General features: G+C 41.5%; 1 protein-coding gene across 8 annotated transcripts in view; it reads right to left on the reverse strand.

The window, feature by feature from the left end:
- Window positions 1-226: 226 nt before the first annotated feature.
- Window positions 227-25,178, reverse strand: part of LYPD6B (LY6/PLAUR domain containing 6B) — a 178,128-nt gene continuing 153,176 nt past the window's right edge. For 6 of the 8 annotated variants that reach the window (XM_047723284.1, XM_047723290.1, XM_047723285.1 and 3 more), the window contains 4 exons: window positions 9,050-9,202; window positions 6,471-6,569; window positions 2,527-2,657; window positions 228-993 (listed from right to left, as the gene is read on the reverse strand). In XM_047723284.1, coding sequence (XP_047579240.1) covers window positions 814-993; window positions 2,527-2,657; window positions 6,471-6,569; window positions 9,050-9,164 — 525 coding nt within the window. In that variant the 5' untranslated portion in view covers window positions 9,165-9,202 and the 3' untranslated portion in view covers window positions 228-813. Of the gene's footprint in view, window positions 994-2,526; window positions 2,658-6,470; window positions 6,570-9,049; window positions 9,203-10,483; window positions 10,543-25,178 lie in introns of all 8 variants that reach the window. The other 2 variants (XM_047723286.1, XM_047723292.1) reach the window with 2 other exon arrangements.

Here is a 25,178-nt window from a genome sequence, read left to right on the forward strand (position 1 = left end):
AAATCTTTAAGAAAAAAAAAAAGAGGAAAGGCTTCCCGACCTTCTCAATTCACTAATTTGCATTGAATATCCCAAGAAGTGTCCTTTCCAAAAAAGAAAAAAGCTAGGTCACTTTGGCATGGAAGTTTATAATTTAAGCCAGAATATATCACTCATGGTACATGGAAACATGACTTCAGTGACCTCCTTTACAACACTGGTAAATGTTTTATCCGAGGTCACCAGGTCAGTCAAGAAACACACAAGCATGCATTCTGCATGGTATAATTTTAAAGCTTTTATTTCCCCCCCAACACGAGCAAACGGGTTTCTTATTAGTCAACTAGAAGTCTTCTTCCTATAGCTAGTTGTCTTTCTCATTGACTATGTCATTGGTGGGAAAACTGCATTCTCACGGGGGAACGGTGAGATTTCATAGAGACACTCTGAGCTCGTCATGCACAGTAAGGAGACGGTCTGGTCCAGCAGCTTCCAAAAGAGTCTTGGGGTTGACGAATCCCTTCAGCTAACAGCCTGGGCAGGCAGGAGCAACACAGGCTTATCGCCACCCACCCGTCACAGATGCTGGCAGGCTCCTCCCGCTGCAAGTGACAAAATGCAGCCCCTCTGGCCAGGAAGCCGGGAAGCCAGACGATCTCCTCAGTCCCCTTCCTTGATCCCGTGACCTGATGCAGGAGTGCTCTAGCCCAGCAAACAACTGGCTTCCGCTTCGGGGTCCAAACTGCAGTTTTCCAGTGCGAAACTGGTCTTCACTCAAATGTTCAGAGTTCACGCAGTTTTTGGCCTGTGCTTCAGGAGGCGGTTTCTGCTCTCCTAGGAACAGTGGCTTTGCATCAGCAGAAGCACAGAGACCCAGGCAAGCGCGGGTAAGGAGGGCGTGGGGGCGCCGCTGCCGGATGTCCTCTGCGCGCGCATCACGGCGAAGACCGCATTCGTGTGGTTGGTGGGTAACTCTACGTTACAGATCATGCCTTCACAGCAGGACCTGCACTCCTGTCACAAAAGCAAGACGACAGGGGAAAGAGAGTGAGCAATGGGAAAGAGAGGAAAGGCGGAAGCAAAGAGCCACCGAAGCAAGCTTCTTCAGCGCTGAGACTGGACAGAATTAGAGTTCACCAGCTCATCCAGTCTACGAGAGCGTCAGGCCCCCTCGAGTAACGTTCCCCCCGACTGACGCGGCAGTACGCATGATCTTGAAGTAAGGGCGAATCTTCTCACTTAACAGAGATTTATCTGCAGTGAGCCAAGCATAAGCACGCTGGAAAGAAGACGAAGGGGAATTGAATAAGACTGCCTGACTGAGTCAACAAATCCTCTAAGGTTTGTAAGGAAACACACTGAAACAAAAATGAAAGCGAGGAACCTTTTGGACTGGTCATTGATTTTCTTTCTCCGTACTACTCCTCGTTAGGGGATGGTAATGGCTCTCTATTGTCTATACTAACACCTGATTCCTATCATTACAGCAGCAATGGCTTGCTAATTATAGCTGCTGGGTGGTGAAAAAGGCTTGCTCCCTCCCAGCACAAGATGTTTTCAGGGGAAGCAATCTCCTGTCATAATACCTGGAAGGATGCTTCAACCTGATAAAGCTAGCCAGCCATTCACAGAGGCTTCTAGGCTGGCGAGCTGAGAAAAAAGCAGCAGCTCTGAAATACCTTTATTGGCAGCTTTCAACCCTGGGTGCATAGGAGAATCTCCTTGGGGAGCTTTAAAAAAGAAAGATGCTGATGCCCAGGACCCCAGCCTGAAGTTCCGTTTTGGCCCATCTGGGATCCCCATCCCCCACGACATAGCTGTGAAAGTTCCCTGGGAGACTATCCTATGGAGCCAGAGCCGGAAGCCACTGGTGTCAGAACCACTTTCTGTACACATCAACTAAATCAAACTCTACAATCTCATGAAATTAACACACTTTTCAAATAATTTTTTTTCACAAACATTTCAGAATTCCAGGCAAATAAAAGAGGAAAATTGCTCATTTAGGACGAGAAAGTCGAGATCGAGTGATACAAAATCTATCTATAGTTCATCCTATTCAAGAGATGAACTCTTTCAGACTCTCGCTTCCTCATCTAAGCTGAGGTAGGGGGTAAGACCAGGACTCCTTAGTCAAAGTGTCCCCATTTCCCTCTCCTCACCTTCCAGCTTCCCTGGGCAGTGTGCTTGGTGATACCTGGCCAAAAGCAAAATCTGTGAGCGGGGCTCTGTGGGTTTGTCATTCTCTCATGGATGGTTTGCTCTCAGGCTTCCAGAGCAGACTTCAATCTACCCAAAGTCCGAGGTCTAGGGTGTAGTTGTGTGGCCTGGGAATTATTGGTTGTTTTTTGTAATGTTATTTTTCCTTGAAGGACAGAGAGTTTGCAACTTCTCTGTGGTCTCTGTTGCATCACTGTCAGGGAGTCCTTCCCCAAAGAGTAAACACATACACCATCTCATTCATCCTTCCTGCCTTTTCATTATGTGTAACTAACCATCAGGAACAAAAAACCTCAGGACAGTAACTTTACACACACAACTCCTTACTGTATGTTCAGAATCTCGGCTATGGTGGCAGCCAACAAAATGACATTCACTTCTGGAGGCACATTTTTTGGTGATGGATGTACTTCTTCCATGACTGGTGAAGTGGTGAACTGTCAGACAGTACTGTGTATCTAGGCAAGAAGAAAAAAAGCAACCTCATCTGTCACATTGCAAAAGAGAGACTTGAAAATCACTTCAGAAAGGACTAAACTTCAGGACGAGCCTTAGGTTTCCAGGCAAGAGCGTTAATGGGAGGAGCAGACACCTTGCCTTTGCTGTCTGCTAAAGCTGACCTTAGGTCTGCTATTTCATTTCAAAGTGCCTGTATCTCTCTCCCCCATGAAACACAGGTTCTAGGACTCTATGAAATGAACGGTGTAAATGCAATGGGCTAGAGCACTTTGGTGTATTATTCAGCATTTGCTTCTTATCTACCAAGAGGCAAGAGGTGAAATGAAAAGCAGATGCTTCAAAGTATACATCAAGACCAGCTTCCTGACGCACCCAGTTCCTACCCACGCTCTAATCCCCCCAAGCATGTCTGACTTTTCCTGAGTAGTCCCATTTTTCTCCTCTTTCTTTACTCTTACTCCTTCTGTCCCCTCCCTGCTACGTGCCTAGCTCATTTCTACAACTTTCCTTAGGCCTTTAAGCACTCATGTTTTACTACTTTGAAAGAAAGTGATCTCATTCACTATCTGAGGACCTTCCGCTTTGGTTTCGCATCTCTCTGTAGTGATCTCAGGCCACTGCAATGCTCCTTAGGTTACTGAGAAGGGACGACAGCGGCAATATCATAAGATGGGGGGAGGGGGAGACTTGTTTAATATGGAGAACACCCGGCTTCACAGAACGGCCTCAGTCACAAGTGAGCCCCTTCAGGTCCTTCAAGCTCACTCTCTTTTAAATAAAATGATGTTAAATAAAAAGTATGCTGGGGGCACCTGGGTGGCTCAGTGGGTTAAGCCGCTGCCTTTGGCTCAGGTCATGATCTCAGGGTCCTGGGATCGAGTCCCGCATTGGGCTCTCTGCTCAGCGGGGAGCCTGTTTTCCTTTCTCTCTCTCTCTGCCTGCCTCTCTGCCTACTTGTGATCTCTCTCTGTCAGGTAGATAGATGAAATCTTTAAAAAAAAAAAAAAGTATGCTGACATTTTGATAGGGTTCTTGTAACTTCAAATAATACTAACACCTACCAAGTGGGTACCAGCAGCTACATACTCTAACATGTATTCACCCAGCCAATCCTTACGATAACCCTTAAGACAAGTCGTATTAATACCATTGTACAGATTAAAAACAACAATAACCCAAATCCAAGGCCCACAGTTTACATCGGGTAGAAGGTGGTGGAAGGTAGGATTCTAACCTGGGCCGTTTTCTACGGTTTTGTACTCTTCCCCAGAACACTATTCTGCCTCTCAACATACTCAGTATGAAACCAGATGATGGTGTGGGGCGCTCAACAGGAGTAGCTGACTTCTGCATTTGGAAGGAAAAGGAATGACTGTAATGTTTTGGAAAGGCATTTCAACCTAGACTTCAAACAAAGGAGAGCTGAAAACTGGTAGCTGTGTTGTTCATATAAAATGTCACCCGTGCTAAAGCAGCCCTGGAAAGTCAGAACAGAAGCCAGGGTAAATAAAACAAGAAATGTCATTCTTGTCATATCCTGTTACACAGAGAACCGCTCTTAACAACACTGACAGACCACAGAAGGAAAACTCAAAGGTGAAAAGGAAACCTGAGATGATATCCAACAATAGTTGTGGGCCTGTTCGCCCCAAGAAATAGTTGACTATCACTCCCCTAAATAATGAAAAATTGTACGAAATTACACCCTCGGGTAGAATTCCAGATGGTTAGTTAGTATCTTTGGGGCTTGACTGGAGAACAATCAAGATTGCACCCTCATGCACACTGGAACATGGGGTTATTTCATGGAGAGCTCTTTAAACAGCAGGTGTTCAGGGTGGACCTGGAAGAGTCCACGGGCTTCGCTTTCCCATCTCTGACATTTGCTTGGTGGTAGAAAGCTGCAGCAGTCCTCTTTTGTTCACATGTTTCAACAGAGATAAAATTCCAAAACCCCAAATATCCATGCACGTTCCCATTAAAAATGACTTTGATGAATAAATGACAATTTGGAGAGTTACACACAGATCCGGGGGAACAGTGTTTTGATACAATTCAAAATAATACAGTCTGTGAAGATGAAGCACAAGAAGTTAGACATCAATGCCCCAATTTACTACTGTGTTCATCCTTACCACCGAGTGTTTCAGGAGAATTTAAAGCAAATAGCAAAAGAATGATAGCCACCTTCTGAAATAAGGTAATAAAGCAAGGATTGGTCAATCTTGAAAACTGTGAAATAACTAAGATATATTTCTGTACAAAATGTAGAAATCTCCAAATGCATAACATATAGTCATGTATTCACAAGCACGTACCCAATTGAGGGTCATTCTACGGAAACATAAAAGAACCTTAAGAAAAAATTATAATAATTATTTTTGAAAAGAAATCATGATAAATACTGTCCAAGTAGATATCATAACCACTTGTGCTAATTTACAGAATCAGGGACCCAGGCCCCAAAAAGGTCTGCAGTATGGACTATTTCTTGGGGCCACACACTGGCTTTCTCTGGAAGAGGTAAGGCTATTTCACTGCTTTGTAGAATACGATACAGAAATTTCCAAAAGAGTCAAGGTAATAGAACACCAAAACTGGTCATCTTTAACTCTGGAAGAGATTGTCAGTTGGCTGGTTGGCTTTTCTCAGGCTTTTAGGTCTGAAAACCTAAAAAAAAAGTACCTCCTAAAAAATGTGAATAACCTGATCTTCTTATAGCTCTAAGTAGAGCTTTCCAATTCCAAATCCCCCGTCAGCACATCCGGTCTGCCTTACCACCAAGTCTGTATATATTAAATCACTGAACCTCTTGTCCCTCGATTCCTACCACCCTAGTCCCAGTTGCCATCTTCTCTTGCCTGAAGACAATGAAAGACCCCATCTGGTGTCCACTTCTACTCTTTTCCTCAACCATCCATTCTTCACATAGCAACAGAACAGTATTTTAGAACACAACTAGTATCCTGTACTTCCCTAGCATACAACCCCCTCCTGCCTTCCCATCACATTTATAATGAAATCCAAATTCGACCAGAAAAAGAAGATCCTATGTGCCCTGGTCCTTATTTCCATGAGACCCCTTCTCTATCTTCCACTAAGTTTTAATGGCCAGTCTTATTCCTGTTGACTGAAGAGGCCAAATCTTGTTCTCTTGCAGACTTTGCATTTGGGGTTCCCTCTTCCTAGCATGTTCTTTCTACAGATCTCCGCATGGCTGCCTTGTTTTGGTCAGTCAGGTGTTAGTTCCTCAGAGATTTTCCTGACCACCTAATCAAAGGCATGTGTTCATTCTATCAACAAATATTTACTGAGTGCTTAGCATTGGCCAGGCAACTGGACCGGGCACTAGGGATGTGTCAGTGAACTAAGCAAACTAAGAAGATACTCAAATGTTTGTCAAATGAATGAATGAGTTAATAAAGCATTAATGTATCTCAAGAGTATAAAAACCTTTCTTTGCTTCAGCCAATGCGTATGACTTTCCTAGAGGTATCATCAAGCATTTCTGAAATTCCTGGAATGCCTTAGACAATATTGTGGTTTATTTGTTCTGCCTGATAAACACTATTTAAGAAATTCTCCTTGGAGACACATACACATCGACGAATTGAGGATATGCCATCAGTTTCCAAATACTGTCAGAATAGTCTAATATCTGCATAGTCTCTTAAATCTCTGATTTATACAGAGCATCATCAGCCTGTTGATATGCTAATTCCATTATATATGGCATGTCTGCTCAGGGCCAGACATGAGAGACCTAAATGAGGTAGGATCACAAGAGCGTCTTCCAAACTCAGCACACTTACTTTGTGGACACCATTTGTCTTCTGCCCATCGATTGCAGTTATAATTATCTCCGGCATTTTCACAAGTAAAACACTTAAAGCTGTTTGGAAATGGCGTAGCTTTAAAGAAAAATGCATGGTGAAACAGAAAGGTTACAAAGGACAAACTTTCAAACATCAAAGATGGCACAAAATTAGCAACCTTTGTTAGATCAAACAAAACATACAAGCCATCATCCTGAGAACTGTTGTTGCTAGCAAGCTGGATGTAACTGCCAGACTTTGGGGCATGTTTTTTATTCCCTTTTCTTTAAATACTTTGCCTACTTATCTACTAGAGAGTACGGAAAATGATTCCATAAGCCACTCTGAAATATCGCTCCATTACAATTTATAATTTGGGAATAAGTGCGAATTGAGAGAACGGGCAAGGGTGGGGATGGTGTCAGAATCAATAACTTGGTACAGAGTGGCCCCTGAGAAGAACTAGAGTCAGATAAGTGTGAGCTTGATTTCTACTCTTCCCACTAAGTAGCTGTGTGGTTTTTATATTTCAAAGAATAATAATATTTACAGCAACACTAACAGTGAAGATCCCCAGGACATGCAGAGGAATCCTGAATATTAAACAAGAGGTTGCAATAAAAATATCTAGGAGAGACCCTACCCCCTTGTCGAATCATGCTAGTTTCTGTCCACATGCCCTTCCATTACAGCAATCTCATTTGGTATATGTCGATTATCACAGCATTAGACCTCAGTCAGGAATGTAACATTTCCTATAAGGATGGGAGTAATTCTCAGGCTCTTATACTCAGGCTAGAGTGTTAGAGAAAGCAGGAATTATGACTGCTGGCTATCTGCATTGAAAGCAACTAGAATGTCCTTTTTGTCTCTATCCTTTTTTCCCCCTACCTTGTACCTTATTGTTTTAATGGGCAAGAAGTCAAAAGTATAATGAATTTGACATGTCTTTACAAGCCATGATATAAAGCCTTGTGTAAAACTTTCAATTCTTCCATTTCTGGAGAAAAAAACAGATAAAGATCAAGGAGAACCCCAAACCACCCTAGTAACCTGACTATGCATTGGTCAATTTTTTTTTTCATTTTTTTAAATGTGTTTTTTTCTTATCATAAATTGTATTAGACCCAAAAGTTGAAAATGTGTAATTTAGATTTTACGAAAACTGTCTGTGCCATGTCATAAATAATGTAATATAATCATAATATGATCATTACCAATTTAGAAATGTATAATAAATGATAGTTCAAGGTGTGTGTGTGTGTGTGGTACACATGTGTACGTGTGTGTGATATATATGTGTATGCACATGCACACACAATGTCCTAAATAATAAAAAAGCAAAGTAAAGAACAGTAATGATATAGGCTTCATTTAAAAGTAGTATAGGGGTGCCTGGGTGGCTCAGTCAGTTACGTGTCTGACTCTTCATTTGAGCTCAGTTCATAGTCTCAGGGTCATGGGATCGAGCCCTGCATCAGGCTCTGCATTCAGCGTGGACTCTGCTTGAGATTCCCTCCTTTTCCCTCGCTCTGCTCGCATGCATGCTCTCTCTCAAATAAATAAATAAATCTTTAAAAAAAAAAAGTAGTAGTATAAATACAGTAGTTCCTAAACCTGGCTGTGCATCAATAATATCAGGAAAGCTTTTCTTAAAAGGAGAGGGGGTTGGGGAGAGAAAGAAAAGAAAAAAATAATCTGCATCCACCCTTCTGACGACTGAATCTCTGCAGAAGGGACCAGGGAATATGTAGTTTTAAAGTCTTTTACCATGATTCTGATACTCTTCCAGGTGTGGGAACGCCAGGCATTGGTGTTTCTACCAAACAATTGTTATCTACAACAATCTTTCCCTAATAAAACATATCAGAGAAGTTTTATTTGTCTGAAGAGAAAGGAAGACAGAGGATATCTGTATACAAGCACATATATACACATATGTATGTAACGTGCAAAGTCTGCCTGAGATTCTCTCCTCTTCTCCCTTGGCCCCTCCGTGTTTGTGTGCTCTCGCTCTAAAATAAATAACATCTTTTTAAAATATATATATATTTATTTTATCCTATAGATGATATTCACTGACACTTTTTTTTTTAAGAAATTAGTGGGAAAGTTTTCTTTCCAATAGTGACCGCACATTATCAATAAAAATCCAAGTAATCTTTCCCTCTAAATTTCAAACAAACTAACCTGTTCCAAAATTGTTAATGACCATTTGAAAGAATGTATCATATATGGAGAAACTTCCTACAGCCAATATCCTTCTACAAGGAACAGATCAACAAAGAACACTGAATTTTCTCTGCTAAGCCGTTCTTGGGAACAATATTCAAGAGCTTATTTTAAACAAGAACCCCTTGGAAACTTCAGCAGAAAGCCAAACCATTTTAAAGAAATAGAGCAAACTTCTGTCACCATGAATTCCCCCTCCCCACAGAAGTAGGGAAGAATTCCTGGTTTATTCTAGGTGTAAACCAAACATTCCAGAGCAGGCAAAGTTACGATAGGTGGAAAGAGGGTCTCTGAATGGTCACCCTGACCCCACAGCCATGAACTATGACTCGACCAGTACTTACGGTCCAGAGGAGGCCTCACGTTGTAGAAGTTGATGTTCTTGCCCAATGCCCAATTTTCTGACAAGATGAAGACCTGGACAGCAGCAACAGCCAGAGCATGACGGAGGGGCAGCATTCTGACCTTGGCTGTGGGAAAATCCCAGACTCACATATCTACGATGGAGAGAGAAACTGGTCACAGTTATCTGCATTTTGTTTATCAGTAGGAGAATGTTTTGCTTCCCTTTGGAAATCCTGATTATTCAAATATATTCCAACATCTACTTGTTCCGTAGGGCCCACACCTGTGCTAAACAGCTCTTCCCACACAAGTGAAAGGTTTTGTTGTTGTTGTTGCTGCTGTTTTTGTTATTTTTAGGTTTTTTTTAAGATTTTATTTATTTATTTGACAGAGAAAGAGATCACAAGTAAGCAGAGGCAAGCAGAGAGAGAAGAGGAAGCAGGCTCCCCGCCGAGCAGCGAGCCCAATGTGGAGCTCGATTCCAGGACCCTGAGATCATGACCTGAGCCGAAGGGAGTAGCTTAACCCACTGAGCCCCCAGGTGCTGCTGTTTTTGTTTTTTTTTTAAATGATTTTATATATTTATTTGACCAAGAGAGACACAGCGAGAGAGAGGACACAAGCAGGGGGAGTGGGAGAGGGAGATGCAGGCTTCCCATAGAGCAGGGAGCCGGAGGTACGGCTCGATTCCAGGACCCTGGGATCGTGACCTGAACTGAAGGCAGAGGCTTAATGACTGAGCTACCAAGGTGCCCCACACAGGTGAAAATTAAGCGATTACTGCCTTCTACTGGTCAGGCCTTGACACCAGCCAGCAGAGCTGGGGCCAGACACCGAAAGGCTTTTTAGGCTCCAGTAGAACAAGCAGCTGCAGGGGTGTGGCTGCACCGCATTCTCTCACTGCCTGAGGCTAACCAGGGTGCTTTGTGCTGAATCACCCAATCTCTTACTGGCCAGGGTTCAGAGCATGGTCCCCTGAAGTTATACCAAGCCACCTTTCTGTCAACACCATTCCTTGAGTAAACACTCAAGTTTGAGAAATTCTGCAACATTTTCAGAACCTGGAAGGAATCATAAGAGTTGGAGCAGTGGGGAGCAGGGTCCGTAAAAGAAGAGTGAATTTGAGAAAGTGAGTCTCTGCTGGATCCCAGAGCACAAAGGCATGGAGAAGAGAAAGGATTCACTGTAAAAATGCCATCCCCAGGGGCGCCTGGGTGGCTCAGTGGGTTAAGCCTCTGCCTTCAGCTCAGGTCGTGGTCTCAGGGTCCTGGATCGAGCCCCGCATCGGGCTCTCTGCTCAGCGGGGAGCCTGCTTCCTCCTCTCTCTCTCTCTGCCTGCCTCTCTGCCTACTTGTGATTTTTCTCTCTCTCTCTCTCTCTCTCTCTGTTAAATAAATAAATAAGAATACCATCCCCACCTGTGTCTGTCATACCTGGTGCAAGAAGGCGCCAGTAGGTTCTAGAGGAAGCAGAATAAAAGTTTTTTGAAAAGCTGAAAACCATATAATATTAGTCCTAGCCCACAAATACTCACAGCTTTCAAAGACTTAAAGTAGGCAGGCTTGGTACCCATGAAACAACAGATGTCCACAGAGCACTGAGTAAGATGGTTCATCTTAAGTTCCCAGAGGTCCTACCCTCTAGAAGCAACCCGGTAGTAAGAAGATCTTCAGGAGAGATGCTAAGAACCTATTGTGTCACTATAAACTTGTTCTCTTTGGCAAGGGGGAGGTGTGGGAAGTGGAAAAGAATATAACTGGAGTCCAAAGACTTTTGTTCAGGTATTGGCTCGCTCTCTATTAGCTGCCTGAACTTGGGCAAGCTCTGGAAGCTCTATTAACCTCAATTTCCTCATCTATAATGTGGCTTAATAACACCTGTTCTGCCCACATGTCGGGGTAATTGTAAGCATCAAATATAGGCTCAGGTAGACTCACATAGGATAGTGTAGTAACAGCACTTATAATACGAGTCTGTGAAAATGCTGGAATCTTAGAGTTCAATAATATTGCCTGAGTTCATTTTCTTCTTGCTGAATCAGCTGGTCTCAGTAGGTTTAGGGAATTTTTCAAAGAAGAAAAGTGTGATCTCTGCACATATGAGCATAATCCTTCACATGGAGATTTTGTCTGAAGCCAGGCTACTAATGCATGGAATCTGGGGATTTTATTTTTCTTGTGTTGGGAGTAGATTGGTTTTCCATGTGTGGCTAATGTCTATCTATGGAGATGGAACTGGATAACAGACAACATACAGCCATAGCACCTCCATCCCTACAAACAGCTTCTGCCACTGAGAACTGAATCTCTAAGGAAGTACTCAGTGTAAAGGAAAACCTGGCAAGCTTCAAAAATCAATAGTGCTAAACTTTATATACTGCATTTCATTTCAGTTCAGGACAGAATGAGACCTACTATTTCTATATATTTTTCATATATCTTTTACATGAGAAAAATACATATATATATATTTTCCTGGTTCTACTTTAGAAACCAAAATTGACCTTTCAGAGTTACCAGATTTCCAAATCCTATTCATATGCTCTTTCTGAAGAAATAGACATTTCTTACAGCTAACTGTATTACTCCTTACAAACAAGTCATTACACTGGTACAAATTCTACTTCTTCTATTCATTTCTCTGAGTTGGACAGTTCCATATTCATTATGAATCTGGAGCCCACGAATGAAGACCCCTGCTTTACACCAGTGGGGAGTCTTTGAGTAGGGGAGACTAATCCTTCTTTCAAAAACCTCAAATTCACTGTGTTCCAATAGCCACCCTGTACGATGTCTATGATTCTAGATTGAAGAGTCATATTGTCTACATTCAGTCCCTTTTCCATCACTAAGCAAAGGTGGGACTTCAGACAAGACAATTAAACTTCCCAAGCCTCAGCTTACCCATCTGTAGAAGAGGCATAACAACAGTCCCTACCCCAGGGTGTTGAAGCACAGACTAAATGACACCACGTGTATGAAGTACTTTACCCAGTGCTGGGCACATGGGCACTTTCATCTGGTAGTAAAGAGCGTTGGCTCAAATACATCTTTCCAAACATAGAGCCTCATGCAAGTTCCTTAACCTCCCATACAACAACTTATGCATCTATAAAATGGAAGTAATAACACTTACCTCATAAGGTTGTGGGAATTGAATTAGTTGATATTATGAAGCACTTGAACTATCTCATCAGCTATGTTTGCCATTTTCTACTACTCCCCAGGTAAACATGCCCTCTGATGAACCAGAAATCACAAGCCAGAATCCCTGGTTTGCCTCATGTAATCTCTATGTGAGACAGAAGCCCATTCCTTCACTCAATGTGGCTATTGCATAGAAAGACTTTGTAGTGCACAGAAAGACCTTTGTAGTGCACAGAAAGACTGGATCTCCAAAAAGGTCTTTGCTCTCATCATGTCTGCATTTTAGAAGGAGAAGATAGGCAATAAATATGGGAAAAACAAAATTTCAGATAATCCTAATTCTGAGATAAGTACAATAAAGAGATGTATTAGAACAGGAGGAGCTACTTTACGTATATGGTGGGCCCAGAATGAGAAGAAAGCATCCAAGCAAAGAATCAAGAGAAAAGATACCACGGTCCCAAGATAAGGAGTGTGCCTTGTTGAGGAACTCAGAAAGTGGCCAGTGTGACCAGCGTGTTCCCGGAAGGGGAGCCCAGATCATACAAGCACTTACAGGCCATGGCAAGGATTTGGGATCTAAGGAAAATCAAGGAATGATTTGGTTTTAGATTTCTCTAATTTTGAAAAAAATGCTTTGTCTCTGCAGACTGATAAGTCCCAAATCCTTAGCCTTATTTCTAACTCCCAGAATAAAGGGATGCCTATAATAGAGAATATAGAGGAATGTAGAATTCACCTACCTGGGAATCACAAAGGCATCTCTGAATAAAAGGGTGCATGGCAGACGACTTAAAAATCAACCAAAGGGGGACGCCTGGGTGGCTCAGTTGGTTGGGCGGCTGCCTTCGGCTCGGGTCATGATCCCAGCGTCCTGGGATCGAGTCCCGCATCGGGCTCCTTGTTCTGTGGGGAGCCTGCTTCTCCCTCTGCCTCTGCCTGCCACTCTGTCTGCCTGTGCTCTCTCTCTCTCTCTCTCTCTCTCTGACAAATAAATAAATAAAATCTTTAAAAAAAAAAAAATCAACCAAAGGAACAACACACCCAAGGATTAGATTTGTATTTGGGTTTCTCTATTCTTCAAAACAGCACCATAGGAAAGGTGGCCTCATTACCATTGTACAAGAAAGGTTCAGAGGCTGCGCATAAAGACCCTAGCACACTGCCTGGAACATCCCCTCAAAATATTCCCACATAGTTTCCTCTAGCCTGCTACCCTTGAGCAGTAGTGAAAAACAAACTGTAGGAAAATTGCTTCCAAATGGACTGGTGTCTTTTCATTTTGTTTTCAACTAAAACAGCACAGCCTTATTCCATCAAAATTCTCTAGAACTGCAGAAGTTTTACCTGTCAAATGAGGAAAATACTAAATAAAAACATCGCCTATTTTCCAGAGCCGGCTCTATAATCCATTCCCCTATCCTGCTTTCCCCCTAAGTGCCCAGATCCATCTCTATCTGCTCGGCAGTGGGTGGGTTTGTGTTAACATAACTGTTTTATCTTCCACAACCAAAAGACATTAGGATAATGAAAAAGCAAATGACTAAGTATGGTATCTGAAAGTCGTTTTACATCTAGAATCATCTCACAGAGACTCTGAACTAAAAATCATCTGCTGGGACTCTGCTGAGTAGGCTTTCAGTGCCTCTCAGTTACAGAACAAGGTTACAGTAGAGCTTGTATTTTGTTCCAAAAGGAAAACAAAAAAATCTTCATTCTGTTACTTTCTCCAGGACCATCATATAAAGCAGAGTCCTTCATAGCGGGGAGGGGTGACCTATAAGCTTCTTAGGGTTATTTGCAAAATTTTGTGTCTATACATATTTTCCCCCTGGGCTGAGCATCTCAAAGGAATCAGACCCAAATGATAGTGAAGAGAGGCTGCATGCTGTTTCAGGATACAGCTGTCATGACTGGGCTTCCTTTGACTTAGATGTTTATATGTTTGGCACTAAGAAAATTCTGCACATACATCAAGGATGTGGTATACACTCCTCAAGTTTAAGGGTAGCTCAAAAACATTCCTCCCCAGACAGAGCACATTATTTTTATACTATTTTCCCAGATAGTAGGCCTAGTCAGAAACCCCTCACCTGCGGTGCTGGCCTTCCATTTGTTTTATGATCTTCTCTTTGGAAAGTATGATAATTCTTGCTCCAGAAGAAGGCAGTGTGCTTCTTTGCCAAAAGATGAGGTGCTTTCTGCAAAGCACCTTTATAGGGATACCACAGGGATGGGCAACTCTCAGGCCTTCCAGGAAATGGCAGGTAGCCAGATTTATAAACTTACAGAACCTGCTTGAGACTTTGGCCTACTACTGCCCAGAGTAAAGGACCTACACAGCACTTGGTCCAGAAGCATGATTATGTCCCAGGTCTGAGAAGTCATCATCATCCTGTCCCATACATGGTATTTTATGCATCCACAGAAAACGTGCAAAGCTGATGGGAGCTTCAAGAAGCAGCATGCCCTTGACATCATTAATAATCTGGGGGCAGGAACATGACCTATGTTATTTTAAAATTACCTGGGTCAAGGCTCAGTGCATGGTAAATACCCTATAAACACCTTTTTGAATAGAACCAACCACTTAGCTATGACCTATAAGGAACGCTTCCCTTAGCAAGTAAGACAGAGAATGTGGGCAGTAAGGAATTGGTAGAGTGTCCAAAGATAAAGAAATGGACTCACAAGGAGAGATGAAAAAGAAGAGTCCAGATAGATGTGGTAAATATTGGTACTTCCTGCACAGTTGCTGAAAATGAGTCAGCAAGCCAAGGCTAACTTCAGCTGCCAATAAAACAAATGAAATGGATAATTTAAAGAAGGCAGCTCTGCTAAGTCCAACATGCCCATCAACACTCACATTCACACCTTCCTGAAAGCATCACTTATCCCGCAGTAAGACACTTTAATGACAAACTTTAATAGGTCTGGCTTCTCTTGTAAAAAGAAGGAAGGCAAAGTGGAAATTCAAAATGAGTGCTGAAATTTTACTCAGAAAGAATGGACTTGATGAAAACACTGCTCTCAAGAGGAGAAACTTGCCAGAAAATTTTACCATCCGCAACAAAGATTATGTTACTTGTTTCTGGCTGTTGGGTTAGGTGGGCCAATGGAGATACTCTGGTTCCCATCAAATTCAAGAACAGTGTTTCATGGGACTTATGCCGAACTCTGTGCCAGTTCCCTTCTTTGCAGGGGGACTGAGTTCTCAACTGCTGACCTTGCCTGGCCATTGAGAGCCCCACTCCTAAGATGAGAGCTTCTACCTTCTCTAATCAGTATTCTATTTCTGGTACATGAAAAATCTTTCTTCCCCCTAAGTTTAAATATAAATTTCTTGGGGCATGTGGGTGGCTCAGTCAGTTAAGTGTCTGCCTTTGGCTCAGGTCATGATCCCAGGGTCCAGGGACCAGGGCATGAGTTGGGCTCCCTTCTCGGCAGGGACCCTGCTTCTCCCTCTCCCTTGGCCCCTTCCCACCCATGCTCTCTTGTTTGTTCTCTCACTCTTTCTCTCGCAAGTGAATAAATGAAATCTTTAAAAAAATACATAAATCTCTTGAAAGATATTTAGTCTAGCCTTTTTATGTGCCTGGAGCAAAATATAGGAGAGAAATTAACTTTTTGCCCAATCTATTATTTTCATCAGAAAATACAAAATATCCATGGACAACAACATTCACTAAGGAAAAATAGGGTTATGACTCAACCTCTCATTACCAGCTTGTCCAAATCTTAAAAAGTAGTAGGACTATAAGTCATATTTTTATACCAGGTACTCTGCGGAGCACTTAGAAAATAATAAATAAGAGACATAATCCCAGTACTCACACATATCATTGGGGCCAAAAACTCAATGTGGGATGTGTCTGTCAAGGGTTAATATAATCATTTTAAAAAGTAGGAAAAACAACAGACTTTAGGTTCAGAAAGGGCACCCAGAATAAAATGCTGGTTCTACTTTTTTTTAAAAACGGGATCAGCATTTTTAAAAAGTTTTTATTTAAATTTCAGTTAGTTAACATACAGTGTAATATAAGTTTCAGGTGTACAATGTCGTGATTCAACACTTCCATACAACACCCAGTGCTCATCACCCAAACGTCCTCCTTAATTCCCATCACTTATTTAACCCATCCTTTCACCCACCTCCCCTCTGGGAATCATCAGTATGTTCTCTATGGTTAAGAGTCTGTTTCTTGGTTTGCCTCTTATTTTCCCCCCTTTGTTCATTTGTTTCTTAAACTTTACATATGAGTGAAATCATATGGTATCTGTCTTTCTCTGACAGATGATGTTGACAGTGATGTGAGCATATTTTCATTTATCTGTTGGCCATTTGGATGTCTTCTTTGGAGAAAGATCTAGTCATGTCTTTGGGCCCATTTTTTAACTGGATTATTCACTTTTGGTGTGTTGGATCTTTTAAGTTATTTATAGTATACTTTGGATACTAACCCTTTATCTGATATGTCATTTGCAAATATCTTCTCCCATTCCATAGGCTGCCTTTTAGATTTGTTGACTGTTTCCTTCACTGTGCAGAAGCTTTTTGTCTTGATAAAGTCCTGATAGTTCATTTTTGTTTTTGTTTCCCTTGCCTCAGGAGACCTATGTAGAAAGAAGTTGCTATGGCTGATGTCAGACAAGTTACTGCCTCTGTTCTCTTCCAGGATTTTTATGGTTTCAGGTCTCACATCTAGAGTTTCATCCATTTTGAATTTATTTTTGTGTATGGTTAAGAAAGTGGTCCAGTTTCATTCTTTTGCATGTAGCTGTCCTCTTTTCCCAAAACCATTTGTTGAAGAAACTGTTATTTTCCCATTGAAGATTTTTTCCTGCTTTGCCAAAGATTAGTTGACCATAGAGTTGTGGGCTCAATTTCTGGGTTTTCTATTCTGTTCCATTGGTCTATGTGTCTGCTCTTGTACCAGTACCACACCGTCTTGATGACGACAGCTTTGTAATAAAACTTAAAGTCTGAAATTATGATGCCTCCAGCTTTGCTTTGCTTTTTCAAGGTTGCTTGGCTATTTGGGGTCTTTCGTGATTCCACACAAATTGTAGGATTGTTCATTCTAGCTCTGTGAAAAATGGTATTTGTATTTTGATAGGGATTGCATTAATTGTGTATGTTGCTTTAAATGAATTATGTAGTATTGACATTTTAACAGTATTTGTTCTTCCAATCCATGAGCATGGAATGTATTTTCATTTCTTTGTGTCATGTTCAATTTCTTATGAAAACTATAAATTCTGCTTCTACATTTACTAACCAGGTGACCACAGAGTTAAGAAATACTGTCCCCATTTGTCAATAAGATAAGGGAGGCTTAGAGTCATGTAGGTAAATTTCTTAAGCTGTTGTAGGAATTGGGTGTAATCACACAGGTAAAGCAGCTTTTACTTAGATGGCGTTGAAAAAATGTTAGGTCCTTACCTTCCCTCCCCATTTCTTCAGACATCATTAGCAGGAGAACAGAGATAAGATTAAGGGATATAACTGTCCAATTCTGTTCCATACTAGCTGGACCAAATCTGGTAAACAGTATTGATTTATCTGCACTAATTTCTAAAGGATATTTAGGAATTATCTTTCTTGCAACCAAATGAAAAGTTGGAAGGAATCCAAGGTTCTTTCCACTTCTAATATTTTATGATTTTTATAGAAGGATACTAATGAAATTTCCAGTTATACCATAAAAAGTCATAAATGTAATACAGTATTCCCATATTTCAGATTCCTGCTATAATGTGTAGAAGGATAAAAACTTTTTAAAATCTCATCAATCATAGGATCAAAAATTCACAGAAATGAATATCTCATTTCTAAATAGCAGGCTGCACATTTACAGTGCTAAAAAAGTTTTTTCTACTACATGCAACCTAATAAAATGTCTAAAACAGGGCTAATATTAAAATAACATTATGCAAATGAACCTTAAATCTAATCATGAGTTAATACAAGGCAATAAGAGTGCAATTTGGGGTGGGAAAATAGTCAAATCAATTTTAAAGACAATTATCTAAACGTGATTCAAATTTTAAGGAAAAAAAAACTAAAAAATAAAACCCTTCCCAAGTAATAGCTTTTCTACTGAGTTTTTGTCAAAAACATGAGTTTACATGTTTTGAGAAGGTTTTGATGACACTGAAAGAGATGGTTAAGAACACCATGTGAACAAGATTAAAAAGCTTAGATGATTAGGAATTGGATAATGTGCTCCTTCTAAAAAGAATCAAGATTGGTTTGCCGGGTTTTATTGAACTATTTGGACAAATGGTGGGAACTTAATAAATAGATGTTAACTGATGAAATTTGAGAGTATCCTTCACACAGGTGAAATAATTTTTGCCCAGTTTATATCCATAAATGATTTTTAGGAGGCTTATGACAAATCACTTATGCACTGAGGTTCTCAAAATGCAGAGTAAAAACCTTATTAGATGAGAGGAAGATCTTAACCGCTAAACTTCGTTCATCTACTGTGCATTACCTTCCACTCTGTACTTCTTAGGGACTAAAGGGGACACATATTTTCATTATTTGATAAAAGCAAACTCTTTCTGATACTTAATTCTCAAACTGATGGGCCCTATGTCTCATCATACAGAGAGCACCAAACAACATATGGATGATGCCCGAAATTTATTTCAAAGAGCTCCAGACGCATCCTTCAATTGGCCATTTCTTTAAAAAAAAAAAAAAAAAAAGCCAAGGGCGTAATATCAAAAGATAATTCTATAGTGATATTTCTGCTGTTGGGGAGGCAAATGCGAGAGATTATTTTCTTTTCCATGAGAGAAGCGGGTCTTTAAATTTGAGAGAAAGATACCAGCGGACAGGCGTTCTGCAAGAGAGCTGCGGGCACACAGGTGTTTAGTGCTGTTAATGAGCAATTCCACTGGCGGAACTACACAGACATAAACTAAGCGGCAGCACAGGCTGGGCACGGAAGACATTGTTTTTATGTCCCATACCCTTGCTTGCTTTACTGAACCCGTTTCTTTTCATAACCAATCAAGGCTCTTATAATAGAAATCAAGGCTGTAATGTCCAACAGCTGGCTAAGAATCCATTATTCTACATTTGTTGGAGAGATGTTTCTTGCCAAGTGCACATTCTCATATTATATCACATACACAACTCAACTGAGAAAATGTAGCTTTCAGGGTCAGCGTGTAGATGACGGCTAGTACTTCTGACTTCATTTGGTCTCAGCTGACATAGAAAAGGGACCATAAAAATAAAGTGTGCACAGAGATGTGTTCCTCATTTGAATCTTTCTGTATCTATTCTAACAGGAGAGAATGTCTTTACAAAGCAGAATTCTTAGGCAATCAATTCATCTGGATATGCGTGCATGCATATATACACTCCCACACACATACATGTACGTGTGTGCATATACACAGACACAGATTTTTTTTAAAGATTTTATTTATTTATTTGACAGAGATCACAGGTAGGCAGAGAGGCAGGTAGAGAGAAAGGAAGGGAAGCAGGCTCCCTGCTGAGCAGAGAGCAAGATGCAGGGCTCGATCCCAGGACCCTGGGATCATGACCTGAGCCAAAGGCAGAGGCTTAACCCACTGGGTCACCCAGGTGCCCCACAGACACAGATATATTTTATTGAATGATTTGATTGTTTAAGTGTTAACTACATGCCAGGTTGTAAAAGTGTCCCTAGAACTCTGTATGAAAGACTGTATTACCCATCATGTCAGCTGTTTTCAGCACCCACACGGTTATCTTCCAATTGGGAGAGGGTTAGGATGCAAAACTGTTATTCTATGTCTGGTCTGTCATCTTTCTTCTGCACTAGGGTTTTATGTCACTGACAGTTGTTTATAGAGCCCTCACTAACTCAACTTCATTCTTGATTCTACAGCTGAAATACATCACACAAGTAAACAACATGTTTGTGGATATCATTCTGAAAACAGAAGGGCATTTTAAAAAAAACACAAACTGCACACTATAGCAAAAGAATATCATGCTGACTTTTGCATAGTCACAAAATCCGGGGCAGATTAGTCAAAGAACTCTCTGGAAGCTGACAAGCTTATAAAAGCAACCCTAATAAAAAATATCTGCATTCTGCATATATAACAAAGTTACAGCATTTCACTTGCTCTATAAATTGTCACTATTACCACTTGGAGCAGAAGGAAATGTACATATATAAAGATATATATATGCATAATTTCATATTCCCAGAGGAAACTGAAAAATTATGTGCATTAAATAGTGTTTTAATTGCAACATGAAAAACTGCATTTAAGCAATAGTTCATGATTGCACCAGGGTAAAGTCAAGTGTAAATGTTACCGAGTATAATGGCAGAAAAATGGCCTTTGTATGCAGCCCAGTCTGGGTGCAAATTCTGACCCATTACTTGTTGGATCTACTATCTCTAGCCATTCCCTCTATTTCTCTGAGACTCAGTTTCCTTATCAGTAAAATAGAGATACTAAATATCTGGGGTTTTTTTGTTTTTTGTTTTTTTAAGATTTATTTATTTATTTATTTGACAGACAGAGATCACAAGTAGGCAGAGAGGCAGAGAGAGAAGAGAGAGGAGGAAGCAGGTTCCCCGCTGCGCAGAGAGCCCCTTGTGGGGCTCAATCCCAGGACCCTGGGATCATGACCTGAGCCGAAGGCAGAGGCTTTAACCCACTGAGCCACCCAGGCGCCCCCTAAATATCTGTTTTGCAGAAAGTTGTGAAAATTGGAGAATAAATAAGTCCTTACCCATTGCCATTGTTGTCAAATGATCAATGGGAAGTGAAATGTAGAGATTTATGGTTGGTTCCTCTATAGATTACAGGCTGGCAAATATCATTAAATTCATGCAACACCTACTTGATTAAGACTGAAATTCATTATACATTTTTTCAGCTCTCAAATTCTATGATTGTCTGAGCATTTATGAGAGAAGGGTGTAAAATTCCTCTGAAGACCAATTTTAGGAAAACTACTCTAGAATATATGTGGGGACAAGAAGCCTAAGTTTAGCATTTTCATTTATCTGTTTTCAGATAAATCTATATCCTTAGCCTTTACTTACACGATAGACAGTTGCTCTTACAAAGTTTGCTTTCAAAAGCAGCAAGCTCTGTGCGCCACATGGGTCCTTACCTGTACTTGCCACTCGTCTTTAAAGACCTAGTTCATGGGGCACCTGGGTGGCTCAGTCGTTAAGCTCTGCCTTTGATCCCAGCTTCCCGGGATTGAGCCCCACATCCCTCATCCCGCATCACATTCCTTATCCCACAGTGGGCTCCCTGCTCAGCGGGAAGCCTGCTTTCCCTCTTCTAGTCCCCCTGCTTGTGTTCCCTCTCTCACTGTGTCTCTCTCTGTCAAATAAATAAATAAAATCTTAAAGGCCTAGTTCAAATATTTCTCATTCATTCAACCTTACTATATCTGCTCCAGCCCATGGGTTAGGCTCTACTCTGAAAAAGGCTTGGGGTTCGTTTGGGGACAGAAGACTATATCCCTCCTTGGTTAGCACTGGATTGGGCACAGCAAGTTCTTAGTCCTTGCTTTTAGAGGAGCTGAGAGTTTCTAAAGGTCTCACACAATTGCAGGCATCACTGATAAAAATACATTGGGAGGAAAAAAAAAAACCTTTTTCATCATCTTGACCATAGAATTCCCATTTCAACTGTTTCTGTAGATTTTAGGCTAACCCTGTGGACATTGTGAGAACGCTCTTTTCAGCAATGTAAGTCTACCCAACTACGCCTAGTGTATTCACGTGTTGTTCGACACACACTACGGCAAGCTTAGAAAATGCTATGACCACACCATCTTCCCAAGCTATCCTCACAGGATGGAAGGGAAATGAACCCTCCAGGCTTTCACCTTTTGTCCTTCCAGACCTACCCTCTATCCCTCTCCACTCTGCTCTGTGCCCTGCAAAGCCAAATAAAGATCACTCACACAGTTCTTTTTTCCACAGACTTCCAATTTAGTTTGACTAATGGCAGACACTCACAGGTTGGAGGACGGGAAGAAGTTGAGAGTGGGGTACATATTCCCTTGATTCACTCCTGCCTGGTTGTTATCACACCCCTCAGCTTCCGTCTCATAGCTGACTCCACAGCCACCTTCTCTTGGGTTCTGAGAGCCATTCTCTCTCCTTGCCCTGTGAGCCTATAGAATAAACTCTTCTCTGTTGCAGACCCTGGAGCATGGTACTATCTCTTTTTTTTTTTTTTTTTTAAAGATTTTATTTATTTATTTGACAGAGAGAAATCACAAGTAAGCAGAGAGGCAGGCAGAGAGAGAGGAGGAAGCAGGCTCCCTGCCGAGCAGAGAGCCCGATGCGGGGCTCGAACCCAGGACCTGGGATCATGACCTGAGCCGAAGGCAGCGGCTTAACCCACTGAGCCACCCAGGCGCCCCCATGGTACTATCTCTTGCTAGTTTTCCTAAATCTACCCATACCATTATAAACAGCACCCTATTAATTCTCTCCAATTATACCAGTCTGAATATGCCCTTGAATATGTCTGCCTGCCAAGTCCCAGCCAGGACCCTGACTGAGCCTTGAATCTGGTCCTAAAATACCAGGAGTCACTTTGGACCAAAGCATCATGGCTTATTATTATACTGGACTTATTATACTTCTTTTTTTTTTTTAATTTTATTTATTTATTTGACAGAGAGAGATCACAAGCAGGCAGAGAGGCAAGCAGAGAGAGAGAGAGAGCAGAGAGCCTGATGAGGGACTCAATCCCAGGACCCTGAGATCATGACCTGAGCTGAAGGCAGAGGCTTAACCCACTGAGCCACCCAGGCACCTCGGACTTATTATACTTCTTATAGGAACAGCTATTATGAATAAACATTACTCCTTTACTAGGTAAGAGTAAGAGAAAGTATTATCATTGGCTTATAATAAAGCAACATTTGAATTTATTCTATAAACCTAGGTAAGAATGAAGGCTGTAGAAAGAAAATGAGAATATTATATAGAAGATAAATCTATCTGAAGAATGTTATAATCTCAGGCAAATATCACAAGTCCATCAAAATTAGCTTTATCTGCTCCTACTGTCATTGAAAAATAACATTAAATAAGTAAAGAGATAGGCAAATTCTTGAACGTCAATAAAAGAGCTGAGAAAACAGAACACATGTTGTTATGGACATAGTCCTGAAACCCACTGAAGCTTTGCGATTTTCAGCCTGTACTCTCTTATGGCATTATAGTACCTACAAATATCTGCACAGAGATGTAGGCTTATTTAAATATAATAAATCCACTATAAACTGGAATCCTGTTTTAATACAATGGTGCTTGGCCCTGTAGTCTCCTTCCTAAGATCTTATATTTTGAAAAACACCATGAATTTTTACATGACAATAGGCTTCTCACTGAAGAAATTTTCTTGACCTGCCCCCCCTTTGGTTAGGCTTCTGATTACTTCTCATCTTATGCAGTCCCAAACCTTTCTGCAGAGATAATGTTTTTGGTAGCCTCATTCGCCCAAAAAACACTTCCCTTCACCTTGCAAGGTTACTCATATCCACCTTTCTTAATTTTCTTTCCTCCTCCCTTTCCATTCCCTGCTACCCTCACTCAAGGACAACTGAAAGAGGGTAGAAAAAAGTTCAGCTCGAAATGTACATTGAGATCTCATCCATATTCTGTACCAATTTCCAGACCATAAAACTCCTTATTGCCAGAGAAAGTGTTCTGTGATGATGCCTACAAGAGTCCCTTTTACCTTGTACTTAAAGTACACCTTGAATGCAGATTTTAAAACACTGGCATATAACAAAAGAAGTCAAAGAGGCCAAGTAAGGAAGTCTTCTCTTTTCTAGTACTTTCTTGTTAGTGGACCCAAAGACTCCCTTCGATGAAAGCACCTGAGAGAGAAGACTAGCTTAGGGATGAGTTAAGGGTGGCAACCAGAAAGTGATGGACTGAGGAAGCGCTGATGCCCCTACTTACTATTCAGAGTTTGCCAGAACGTGAAGCCTGCTGTAATGGATGCCCAGCTCACACTTCTGATGGCAAAGATGACGGACTTCTAGCGCAGAGTTAAAACTCTGGGCTACCACATCCCACCATGGGTGATGACCACTCCAGCAGTGAGCACAGTGCCTGCACTTCAGGGTAACCACTCCTCAGTAATCCAACCCCCCAGCACCCCCCACGACTGCCTGTATGTGTGCACAGGGTAGACAGTTAGTAGTCGTTGAATAAATGCCTGACTAAGGTGGGCTTCACCCATTCCTTCAGTTTCTAAAGTCCTTGACTTTCCTTGACTCTGAGGAAGACTGATTTCCCCTTCCCCTCTGGTGTCAGGGCTTGGGCAGCAGGCGATGGCCCCAGCTTGTGGCTGTGTAACCTCAAATTAGCAACCATCCCCTATGACTCATCGGCAAAGAACTTTCCCATCTGAAACGAGTTAATCTTGCCCACACGTTCTTGTGAGGTAAGTGCCCTGTGTTCATCTGCAGGTTATGAAGAGGAAATTGGAGACGAGAAGGTTTGGGGCTGTGCCAAAGGTTATTAAGGGTGTCTGCTGGGGAATGAAGTCACAAAGCAGGGATCCAGGTTCAGCACCTCCACCCACTCTGGATCCAGGCCTTTTCCCCGTGCTTTGACCACCTTCTCATTCTCTGGGCTTTCAGGAAGGTGTAGACAGTATCTAGCAGATATGTGCATTTCAGAGGGAGAAAAAATCATGATTTGGCCCTGCTAAATAAATACTTTTGGATAGCTTTCTGAGGAGAACGCCTCTCCGAAGTCATCTCACATTCAGATCTTTTCCAGCAAAAATACGTTGTTAGATAGATTTCATACTGTCTCCTGGAAAGAAGGCCGAGAAGATATATCCTCACTGCTCTTCCTGGGATATGCACAGGGAGGTTCACCCTCAGTCCTCACAGACACAAGTCCACGTGCAGGCTGCTGTGGCATTCACGTTGCTCCCCTTGTGAGTCTCTGAAGTGCCC

Source organism: Lutra lutra, chromosome 3, assembly GCF_902655055.1.
Source record: "Lutra lutra chromosome 3, mLutLut1.2, whole genome shotgun sequence".
NCBI lineage: Eukaryota > Metazoa > Chordata > Mammalia > Carnivora > Mustelidae > Lutra > Lutra lutra.